Source organism: Eutrigla gurnardus, assembly GCF_963514095.1.
Source record: "Eutrigla gurnardus genome assembly, chromosome: 5".
Taxonomy (NCBI): domain Eukaryota; kingdom Metazoa; phylum Chordata; class Actinopteri; order Perciformes; family Triglidae; genus Eutrigla; species Eutrigla gurnardus.
Genome location: NC_139919.1, coordinates 15,504,565 through 15,517,499, shown reverse-complemented (window position 1 = coordinate 15,517,499; position 12,935 = coordinate 15,504,565). Strand labels below are relative to the sequence as shown.

The 12,935-nt window shown below is 42.0% G+C and overlaps 1 protein-coding gene across 1 annotated transcript in view; it reads right to left on the bottom strand.

Moving 5' to 3' along the window:
- slit3 (slit homolog 3) overlaps window positions 1-12,935 on the bottom strand; it is a 227,439-nt gene that overhangs the window by 102,346 nt on the left and 112,158 nt on the right. The window contains 1 exon segment of the mRNA XM_084009985.1: window positions 335-406. Coding sequence (XP_083866111.1) covers window positions 335-406 — 72 coding nt within the window.

Genomic DNA, 12,935 nt, shown 5'->3' with positions numbered 1-12,935 from the left:
ATCTAGTCAAAATATACAACACATAGCCTTCAAAGTTCAGCCTGACACATTTGGCATCTCTGAAAATGTTGGCCTCGCTGCTAGAATTAAAAATAAAGAGTTGGAGTTAGTGTTGCCTGAGATACTGGGTGGGCACTGCGATTTCAAAAAGGTTAAAACAAAGAAAACATTAAAATAAACTGCAGCAGCAATTGGGATCAACTTTGTGTGTGAGATAATAATACAAAAGTGGGCTCAATAACATCGAGAGGAAAAGTGTGAGGTGCAGGGAGAGAGGACGGGTGTGGTGGGAGGGAAGAAGACGGAAGGGAAGGAAGGGAGTGATTGTACTTACAGGTTCTTGACACTTGTGATTCCTCTGAAAGCTTTCCTTGGAACCGCCTGGATCTGGTTCTCGCTGAGGTCTCTGCAGAGAGAGAGAGAGAGAGAGAGAGAGAGAGAGAGAGACATTATTTGAGGTATTCTCAAAGATGTATGGCGTCAAATGATAAACAAAACCACAAATATTTCATATATGACACACACACACACAGGTTATAGTACAAAGGCACAAGAGGAGGAGGAGATGGAGAGGAAGGGGAGAGAGAAGATGATGTATGACATTTATGATCAGTGGGACAATTTGGTCCAAAGAGCTTCAAAGACAAAAGGAACGATCACAACTACCGCTGGCATGAGTCCATCAGCTGCCTTGAAGTGTTTGCGCACATATGAGAGTGTGTGCATTTGGGATTGATGGAGAGGCAGCAGAGGGGAAAGAACAAGGGAATCGGAATAAAACAACAGTGTGTGTGTGTGTGTGTGTTTGTGCTGAATGTGTGTTAAGCATATTATTAATGTAAAAAAAGAAGCTTCTTACTTCCCCTCCAATAGTGCAGTGTTGCACTGGAGGTTTTTATGAGACACCCAAGAGCACACATTTGAAATGTTTTACATACACTCACACAAATATATATATATATATATATATATATATATATATATATATATATATATATATATATATATATATTCTCCTCCAGTTTTTCCTCCTTCTCCTTAACATACTAAAAATGGCAGCCCATAGCGCTGCTAACTTTGTTTTGTTTTTTTTCTTTCCCCCTTCTCCGTAATGAATACTGATACAAGCCAAATGATTCCTGACATGACACAGTCCGGCCTTAACTATGTTAGTGTTGTTTGTTGGGGAGACGGCCTGGCAGGCAAACCGGGTTCTGAGAGCACAACGTAATTAGAGAGGTATGAAATATCAGACGAGCTAATCACCCCATACTCCTGCCAGTCAGACCTGAGTTCAAACACACACACACACACACACACACACACACACACACACACACACACACACACACACACACACACACACACACACACACGTGCTAACAAAGCCAATCAGTGGCAGCACACACATACTTAACCACGCATGTTTGACAGTCGATAAACACTCGGATAATCATAACTGACCAATGCCTGGACTTTGTTGTTTGACCTTGATACACACACACACACACACACACACACACACACACACACGTGCACAAAACACACACACAAACACACTCAAGTACACAGAGTGGAAATTAGCCAACCTCTCTATGGAGAAAGGTCATTACGGACCAACAATATTCATAACATTTTCCTGTCACGCAGTTAATAAAAGCAGCCCCTCATTGGTCAGCGTTCACAGACAGACGATAAGGGACACGCCCACACACAGTACACTTCGGACTAAACACACTCACACATGCGGTCCCACGTACATAAACCCTCACATGCATACTGTATATGCTTACGCCGCCTAATTTACAGTCACGCACACACATTCACGAACACGGGAGGAAAATTGCTTGTGCATTATTCCAGAGCCAATCAGCTTTTATTAGGGCCTCAAATGTTAATTGGCAAGCCGTGCTCGGAAAACGGAAAACTCATTTCCTCAAACTAACAAGGTTTCATCGTTTTGGACGTGTTCCTTTCAGCCCTATGTTTTCTCGCTCATTCCTTTTGTTTGACAAGAGATGAGCGTTCCCCATTTTTTGTTTTTTTTTAAGGTTGTTTTTTTCTCCCCGGGCCTTGATGAAAAAAGTATGTGCCTGGCATTGTATACTCTTTAGGCAAAGAAAATATGTGCTTTTATGTGCAATTTTGCCTCAGCGATTGCGGTAATGAAGGAGCACAAAAAAGGCAAACGTTTGACAGACAGGAATGGTGTTATGATATTTTAATGTGCAGCACAGCCGGAAAATATTCCGTGTGTTTACACTTATTGTTTTGAAGGTTTTGACACTTTTTGGGTATGGATGGGATTTTTTTTTTTTTTTTTTTTTTGTAAAAGGAGGTTTTCTTTCTTTATTTTTTTCTGTCTTTGTTGCTCCCATGATGACGTTGACAGAGAAATATAAATTATCTCTCCTCTCTTGTCTACTACCTAACTATCTAAATATATCCATAAATCTATGTGTTTAATTTCTATTTGCATCATTTTTACAACACCTCGCCCCCTGTGGTCTGCTGACAAACAGAGTGGAGAACGAAGAAAGCAAGAGAACAAGAACAAGAAAAAAACCCACAAAAAAAAGTCATATTTCAGAGGAGTTCCATGGCTAATAAATATTTTATTGTTTTGTTTACCCACCATGATATTTATTTGTTATTGCTTCTAACAGAAGGAAAGCCATCCAAGGCAAATAAAAGCCATTATGAGACTATGGGTGTCTCTGTCTGCCTTTATGACTCCAGCTGAGTGACTGACACCAGTCCTCTGTTTAGGCTGACATAATAAACCTCATATACAAGGCTTGAATTGAATTTCCATCATACTGGTGGTTACTGATTGTCCATTTATGCATTAGGTTTGAGGGTTTTTAAGAGGTGTAAACAAAGGATGGACACCTCGTCAACATTTTATTGGAAACTAGAAAAACAGCACATTTGATTTGAATGATTTGAATGAGTTTGGCGGGATTAAATGAGTAAAGTTTGCCATCCCTAAAATTTTAAAGCTGCAGTACACAATATTTACAAATGAATGAAACGGAGAATAACTTATTTGTTATAAACAGCAATGACCTGAAAGCCTTTGAAGTCATAGTTTTTCCTTATAAAAATAAATATTCATTACAAAATGTTCAACAATCAAAGTTCAAGATTGGGGAAAAATGATTCACTGAAAATGTAACACTCAAAAATCCTACTGATTTAGCTTGGCAACAAAAGCAGACAATCTGTCATCACATTTATATTAAAATGTTGACAAAACAGAAAATACAGAAAAGTGTGCTATAATAATACAACTATTCAAAGAGGGAATGTTTTCATGTAGGACCCCATCATTCTTAGTAAGGAGATGATGAAGAAAATAGGCTTTCTGGAGCTTAAAAAATTGCCTTCATCTGCGATTTGACCCTTTGTACTGGCAGATAGCAAAAATAATTTTACACTCTATTATAATGTATTGTCCGTGTCTGGACACATTCGACATTTCGAGCGACGTTTTGTTTTCATGTACACAGTTGTCTTCCTCTCATCTCTTTGTGAGTCATACCTGCTGACCTTTAAGTAGAGCAAAGGCTAGCGCCAGCAGAAGATTGGCCTGTGGCCCCTTGAAAAGGACACTCACTGATAGACTAACGCATGCTAACACACACACACACACACACACACACACACACACACACACACACACACAGCTCATTTCTGGATGGTTTGTACAATAGTCTAGCAATCTGCTCCAACATTTCAATTATTGGATTTAGCTTCTTTGGTCCACAACTATTGCCACAGCGTTTGAGGGAGCGGGCAATTCATCTCAAAAATTCTATTACAGAGACAGATGGCTGTTTGAATTATACATCAGCTCTATTAGGATGACAAATTCTGTAAATGATAGTGATGGTGATTATGAAAACAACTGCATATATTTTGAGGAATTGGGGATCTCAGGAACTGAATGGAGTCAAACAACGCAGAAGTTCACAAAAGTTCAAGTCAGCTAAGTTTAGTATTTGCGGGTACGGGGGAGAGAATAAAGAAAAAGGAGGAACAACAAACAGCAGCAGAAGAAGAAAAGTCTTCCATTATCCATTCCATGTTTGTCATGGCTTCCTAAGTACTGTATAATTGATTGAATTTTGACCAAATGTCTTCCAGACCTTCCCCTTTCACCACACAGACCCCCCACCCCCAGTTAATGTTTCCCCAGCCAAGGCCTCTCTTCTCTGGGCATGCTGACGCTATGTGGCCCCTGGAAGTCTGGAGGGATTGAGGATGACAGCGAGCTCCTCTTCGGGTTGGGGGGGGTGATGGTGGTGGTCGTGTGTGTGTGTGTGTGTGTGTGTGTGTGTGCGTGCGCTCCTGGCGATCAGCTCCTCCATATTAAGTTCCATTATTCATGTGAGGAGAATAATAACACTCGCCAGGTCACCCTTTGCCACTTCGGATATTACTGTTAACCCTTTAACACATAAACACACACACACAATGCTAAACAGTGCCTCATGGATACTACTGGTAACCCTTTACACACACACACTGTGCATGCAAACACACACATTTGTACTCACACACAGATGCAGATAAAAAGTCATCGTGCACACAATCACACACAAACCAAATTAATCTTTCTCCAGGGCTTCACCCTACACTTTTTGTGTGCAACAGTAGCCACCAGATATTAGACGGATCCGCCCTCGGGCTCGTCCACATTTGAGCCAGGGACTCTGAAACATTAAACGGCGGACGGGGGGGGGGGGGGGGGAGTGGAAACAGGCCTGTTTGATTTCATGTGGCTTTCGTGTCAGATGGCATCACAGGAGGTCTCAGTTAGACGGAGACGACAAGGAGGGCAGCGAAGGTGTGTGTCCGTGTCTCAGGTGGAATTTGTGTGTCTCCGTGTCACAGAAGCAGCAGGCATTGTGAATGGAACGGCGGCAACGCATGCATCTTTGTGTGCGTTTGTGTGTGTCTTCTATTAAAAGAGGAGCGAGTGTAAGAAAGAAAGAGAGATGACCCTTGGCTCTCCTCCAGGGGACAGATGAAAAGGAGAGAGGGGAGAATATTGAGGGAGAAGAAGAAAAGGGATTGAAAAGGAAGGCAGGGATGGCACAATTTCTTCTTTTTGAAACCTGAGAGACCTTCAATGGTTAACTCAAGACTCACTTTTATTCTCCTTTTTCTTCTTCTCTCACTTCCTTTTTCCAACCCCTCCCGCTATCTCACTTTCTCTCTCTTTCTGTCTGTCTGTTTTTCTCTCCCTTGGGGGCTGTAACTGCATTTAATATTGTTCCATAAAGAGAGTAATAAATATCGACTGCTGGCTAGCTCATATTCCCCTTGTTTTTTAAGGCACTCTACTGTAGGGTAAATCCAAAGTCATGCGGTAGATATAACAGAGTAGCGCACAGCCTCTACTGTAATAGAAATTTAAATATCCTGTGGTATCTGTAGCATTTGGATGACTAAAGTGTCCTTTATACCGTTGGAACTCACTGTTAAGTAATGCATTTAAGTCCCAATACACTTAAATGGAAATATAGATGGTTAACGTGTCCCTATTCTAGTAGAAAAGCAGATTAACTTTATAACTTTAATTCATGTCATGATTTTAATAGGAGGAGGGGTTAGCTCAGGAGGTAGAGCGGGTTGGCTGTCGACCGCAAGATTGCTGGTTCGATCCCCGGCTCCTCCTAGCTGAGTGCCTGGTGTCCCTGAGCAAGACACCTCACCCTGTCGCCCTGCGTGGTTGACACCACCGTCGGTGTGTGAATGTGTGAGTGAATGGGTGAATGTCAGTCATTGCTGTAAATTACTATATAAATGAGGACCATTTGAAAATGTCGATGAAAACGCTCACTGTGCACTAGTATAATGTATTTATGTATAGTATATATAGTGTATATATGCGTTTACAACTCAAATCCAGTCCCTATTCTCATTTTGTTGGACTTTTCCTCCAACCTTGTTTTATCCTGGGAAAATGTATTGACTATAAATGCTGCCTTTTGGCAATGCCACACACATATAGCTCCATGCATTCAGAATTGGAACCTTCCCATTACAACCACAGTCTTGGCTGCAGAGCTACTTTACTTGAGTGATTCTGACCTGTGCCAACAAACTGGGGGTATATATTATCCAACAGGCTGGCAGTGCATTGCAGTTGGTAGGACTGCAGTGTGGGACCGACATAAAAAAACTTGTAGGTTAAAGTAATTTTTCATAGTTGAATTAGGGTCTTGATTTGGGCTCCAAACTGATGATGCTTTGGTCTCAAGTTTGATTCTTCGTCTTGAACATTATAGCGTTCAGCACGTGTTTCTTCCAAACTGCACATGTTCCCTGAAAGCGTGCTCTTTACATAACAGAAAACCCAGTCTCATGGAAGTTTCCTGAAGGAGTCGCAACATGTAATCTATTGGTTTAGTGTACAAGGACAAGTCCCTTCTTTTTGTGTCGCTCTGCACAAAAGCAAGGGCAATGGAAAGTCATCCGGGATCCTTTTTTGTGGTGGACACACAAATTAAACACATGCCGAGACTGTGCAACAGCTAGCTGGTGACAAAGTATTAAATATTGAGAATGACATTGTGTTAGATATTGAGATGGATGAGTTATGGTGAGGATGGGTCCAACAACACAGGACTTCCAACCACAAGACTCAAAGTGTTGTTGTGATGTGTTCCTAATACTTCCATAAACTAAAATAAGAGGTTTCGTTGCCTAAATTTTTATTTTTTTTTTGCAAAGAGAAAAAAAAAATGTGGTGTAAGCACACATGCTACTTCCAATTACAATATATTACTTTAAATGTCTTGTTAAGCAACACGGAAAAATGGTAAATCCTTGTCCATGTACACGAATCAGAGGGTTTCAATTTTGTGACTATTTCACGAGCTGCTGTGAGAATGCGCTGTAACAGAATACATTTAATTTCTTATTGAAAATGTTGCTGGAAAAAGTACTTGCCAACAGACACATATTTCCTTGGAGTGTGTCCTCTGTTTCCCGGCGTAGCAGTGTAACGGAGGTCACACAGAACGCTCTTCCTTCCACATATCTACCCCTTTTTCCCTTTCTCTTTCCAGTCTTTGTAATTCTTCATCAGTCTTTTGACTCGGTGCCCTTGCTTCGTCTTGTAACCCCCGCCTCATCCATCCTCCTCTCCTATTCATCCCCCCGCTCCACTCGCTGTGATTTAATTAAGTGGCTGCTTTATGAATAAAAATATTGCCCCCCGCTATTGATCATGGCGGACGGGAGGATGACAGCTCGGGCTGGCTGGGACGGAACGGGACAGGACAGCCACTCTCCTAACTCACTCCATTACACTGATCTAACCGAGTGTGTGCGTGCAGCGTTTTATCAGCGTCTGCATGGCCAGGTGTGTGCACGGGTGGCATTGTGTATGATTGAGCGTGGGTGGGTGTGTGTAGATGGGAGAGTGTGTCTGTGTGCACTTTTGTGTGTGTTCGCGGCCATCAGGGAGCAGCAGTGGCGTCTAAATCAAACTAAGCGTCCTCAAAAGCTCTCATGGGCCATTGCAAATCCTTCGTTAGAGACACACACACACACCCACACACACACACACCTACATAGACACAAACACACAAGCACGCATTCCAAACGCCTCCTTTGACTGCATCAGCATTATAAATGGACATTGTCTGCACTTTTTCGTTTCGTTCCTCCCCTCTCCCTCTCTCCCTCTCTCTCTCTCTCTCTCTCTCTCTCTCTCTCTCTCTCTCTCTCACTCTCTCTCTCCCTACTCTTTCCCCTCCTCTACCCATCGCTCTCCGTAAGGCTGTAAGTATCTATTATGTTTTGTCGATACTGTAATTAAATTGGACAGCTTAATGCAATTCTCTGTGATCCATAGGCCTTTATGGATATAAAAGCTTTTCTGGCCCCACGCCCGAAAGACGTCCAACAAATTTAGATGAGTTACTATTGGAAAAAAAAAAGAAATGTTGGAGAGGTTAAGGCAGCGGAGCACACACATGGTCATTTGTAATTGGCTAATTCACTTTAATGTCCCTGACGCCATTTTGTTTTAATATATTTTCTTATTTGAATTGTCATCCGCGGGACTAAGCGATATTACTACTCTGCCTATCTTTCCTTTTTTTCTCCTTCTTGTTAGTCCTTCCTCTTCTTCTGGTGCTTTAGCTAAGCGATTTTGCAGGCTGTTAGGACATTTATAGAGCTAATAAAACTTCAGCAGCGAAGGATCAAGAGATGACATTAGAAGGGAAGCGATGAGGAGAGATAGATGGAGGGAGGAGAGGATAGAGGATTAGCAGGAAGGCGAGAAAAGATAGAAAGATACTATAGTCTGATTGATGAAGGGATGGGTGAAAAGATTAAAGATATTTTGTCTCTCTGGAAAAGATTTGGTTTCTCTGGTATCTAGAGAGAGGACACCGCCAAACGGTTCTGTTCATTATAAGTAATCTTGACCAAACCACAACTGATCACTATTAATTCCCTCATGTTCTATAAAACTGAACATAACTGTGAGCACGCGTTGATCTGGCCCAGCATGTTTAAGCAGCCTTAGGGCGCTTTTTGTTGTTGTTTTCAATACGTGTGAAAAGTTTTGCACGCTGCTTTTGCATTGCAACGCATTACGTTTCTTCACTCTTTGTGCCTTTGGTGCATCTTGAAGACCTTGAGTTGAAACGACTTGAACTCAGAGGGGAAAAGCACGTTATTTGCGTTATTTCTCGTAGGATTCCTAGAACTATATGACCATCTGTAATTACAATGATCTGAACAGAACAGCAGGAGGCTAATTAATGTGTCAACTTAAACTATATCATGGCAGCTACTACTACTTGATAGGGAACAGTTCATGGTTTGTGTTAAGCATCTCTGCACTTGGTTCTTTTGCAATAATAATAGAAAAAAGAGAATGCTCTGTACGATCGGACAACAGAAAGGCAATGATGAACGCCTTTAAACGGCGTCTGGTCAGGGTAACATATAAGGGGCGGCAGTGGCTCAGAGTTAGAGCGAGTCTGGTTTGAATCCTCCAGTCTGCATGCTGAAGAGTCCTTGGGCAAGATACTGAACCCCAAATGGCCCTGTGTACCATCAGTGTGAATGTGTGTGAATGTGTAGCTCCTGATATGAAGGTGGCTCCGCTGCCCTCAGTGTGTGAATGTGTGTGACTGCGTAAATGCAGACTGAATGTGATCTAAAGACTAGAAAAGCACACCTCCTTACTTTATCTACTGTAATCAAAAAAGCCAAACAATTTCCTCAACAAAGGGACTAATCCTTCAATTAAGATTAACGTATGAAAATGAGAGTGGCTTTGAGTAAAAGAGCAAGGATATCTTCTATCTACTCCGTAACATCAAGCAGATGCAACGTCGGGTACATATGACGGAGTAATTAATCATACATGTTACTCATTAAAATGACAGTCCGTGCTTGTTTTCAGTGGAGGTCTCTGTGGGTCAAATGGGGAGCCATTAAACTGATCAGGTGTGCTCAGTAAGCATGATCATCCAAACTCAACTTCTATTGCAAATCTGATCCTAAGCTTAAACGTCAGTTTTTTTCTTCATGAAGCTTCACGAACAGAGACGGAACTGACAGTCGAATGAACTCACGCACACATAATTGACACCAAAGTGGAATAACTGCAATGCAATGCAATGCAATACATCTGCATCAAAAAGATAAACTGGTAATAGATTCTCCCATGTGAATGATCCTCGGAGAGAAATGGATTTGAAGCAGTGCGGGTGATGGAGGATTTAAGCCGGGGATTCTCATTCGGAGAATGGCCAAAGCTCCTTGACTAAATGGATTTGTTCTTTGGGAAATTGTTTAACCAACATATAGATATTTAAGAGCCCCTGTCTAAACCTCTGATTTGATATGCCAATCCTAGCTTATATGCTACTTCTATCAATTGTTGAAATAAATAAAAACACATATTGGATTACGATATGTTGGATTTTAAAAGCAAAAAAAAACAACAACAAAAAAAAAACAGAATTGAAAATAACAGAGCTTCATTTTAGCACGAATAAATACTGTTTAAGTCTGTGGGCTAGATGATTAAATCCTTCTCCTGGTAAATAGCTGGCTGTTAAAGTGAACGGTAAGCACATTAATAATTGGATGCCGTCGGAACAGAAGATGGGTGCTCTCCATGAGAATGAGGATGAACCCAACAGCCCGTCTGACTCTTTAGTGAACGGTGGAATCAGTCGTCACGGAAGAAGAGATGGACATGTTTTGAAGGCGATGGGTTGTTAGGGAGACTAAAGGGAGGAAAGGAGCACTGGGAGAGGAAAAGAGGAAAGACAAGGGTCGACAGGAGGCGAGGTGAAGTAGGAGGCGGGGGGTGAAGCTTGTGACAGGTGAAAGAAGAAAAAAAGGATGAGAGCAATGAACGCAAGGATGGAAGGCAACACTGAAGGGAGTAGAGATGGTAGGACAGGAGGCCAGTGGGGGGGTAGACATGAAGAGGAAGGTATAGGTTTGAGTAAAGGATGGAGGGATGAAGGGAGGGCTGGGATGTGGAGAGGAGGTGTGAATAAAGAAGCTGACTGTGGTGTTTTGCTTATGAGCATCTGGGGAGCACCTCAGCACCCATAAATAATACACCACAAATTAGCAGATTGAACAGAAGAAGGGGACTGCTGGAAAGTATGCGTATGTGTGTGTGTGTGTGTGTGTGTGTGTGTGTGTGTGTGTGTGTGTGTGTGTGCTGCAGACAGCAAGTTCTTTCTATGGACACACATGCTTGGGCGTGTGTGTCCATATTAAACAATGTGTACTGCATGTTCAGTACAGCCTCAGTACAATGTGTGTCTTTGAGGTTATCTGTGTAGATGGCTAGTGTGTGTGTGTGTGTGTGTGTGTGTGTTGTGTGTATGTATAAGGCATCTCTCTGAGGTCTGATCTGTCTCTCAGCAGGTCAGCGTTGTCAAGGTTACTGGAGGCCATTTTGCTGGTGGGCCAATTAACTTTTAGCACAGAAACAGAACAGAACGACGCAGGTGTCTCAGCGGTGGCGAGATAGAGAGAGAGAGAGGGAGAGAGAGACAGTCTCTCAATGTGTATGGGTGATGTTTTTTGTCCAAGTGTATGGTATTGAAAGAATATGTATGTGTGTGTGCGTGTGTGTGTGTGTGTGTGTGTGTGTGTGTGTGTGAAAGGGAGGAAAACGAGCAAAAAGCAACACAGAGAGCCTTTGTTGTCTCTGTGTTTGGCAAAAAGCTGCGTTGCCTTTCATGATGCAGAGAGAGGAATACAATCGAGGGTGAGATGTTGGCAAATGTGAGTCCTAGCCCAGCAAGACGTAAAGGCCTCAAGGCTCCTGTGTGCCTAAGATGACATCATGGGTCCCCTTGGAACAGCTGAGGAAGACCTTTGTGTGTGGAGAAAGTTTTTGGAGTCATTTTGGGCAAAACTGCCATTCTTTAACAGAAGAATGTCTCAACGCTGATCTGTAAATCGCCTGATACTGACTGAATGTTGTTTCCTGTTTAAGCTGGGCGTGATATGTATAGCTACTTTAAGGTTCAAAAGGCGACCCAGAATAACATAATGTTCCCCATATGTTCACAACTTTATGAATCTTGCTATGCATATTTGCACGTTTTAAAGCCATAGAGATGTATTTCATATGATTTTCTGTTTCCACTGCAAACATGGATGAACAGAGAACAAACACCTGGATAATTTTTAATGCAGCTCAAACAGCTAAATGTGATTATATAATGTGATGTTTTACATGCTTTCAATGGAGATTTGTGATGTTGTGAAGAAACAAAGGTGGACCATATTAGCTTCAATGCCAACTGGCAACACTGTTTAGCTATTAAAAAAAAAAAGGTCTGGCAACAAGCAAAACGACCCACAGAGCTTCACAGAGGAAGAATTGGGTGTGTGTAAAGTGCAGGCGCTGTTAAGGCAAGGCAACCGCAAATGTATGTCAAAGGACAAAAGGAAAAAAAAAAAGAATGACATCATCGACGCACAATAAGCAGCATTAAAATGTCATTTAGTTTCAGTCTGTGCAGTTTTGAAACCTGAACATCAGCTGTCATGTTATCCCATATGGCATATTGTAAGAGCAGTTGAAATTCACCAAAAATAAAACGATTTCCTTTTCAATGATTCACTGTATCTGAAAAGTACTTTCGACGGGAAGATTCTCAACATCCTGGTGTTACGTAATGCAGTAGTGAAACAAATACACGGCAAGAAAAGGAGGCTTTTTACAATGGTTCAATCTGTCTGATCGTACTTGGTGAAACAAAGTGGTTGTGATGGCTAACAGAGCAGACTGTCGTCCTCCCTTCCCATGCAGCGGTACGCTAATTCCTCTGACAGACTTTCTCCACAATGGCTACTGGCTGCTGTCTTCTTAGCCTGAGGGCCTGTCTGGTTGAGGAAAGAGACAGAAAGAGAGTGTGTGCCTCTGAATATATATATATATATATATATATATATATATATGAAAGAAATTGAATGAAAGAAAACCAGGTAAATGGGGAGAGACACACACAGACAGAGAGAGAGAGAGAGAGAGAGAGAGAGAGAGAGAGTGTGTGTATGTGTGTTTGTGTGTGGTTGCTATGCCGTCTCTAGGTCCTAATCTCTTTAGTAAGCCCCATGATCTTGTTAGATATAGCAAGTGGCTAATGTCAGGGCTAACTGGAAGAGAGGGATCTATGTGAGTGTGTGTTTATAAATGTGTGTGTGTGTGTGTGTGTGTGTGTGTGTGTGTGTGTATACACCCTTGTTGAGACTGTCAGGGTTAAACTGGAAGAAAAGTGTTTGAATATGAATAAATGGTATCATGCCGGCAACCATGTCCCTCTCCATGCATGCGTCTACATGATTTTCTGCTTCTGTGTGAGTGTGTGTGTGTGTGTGTGTTGCCGGGTGTGTCTGAAAAGCAGCAGTGCCCA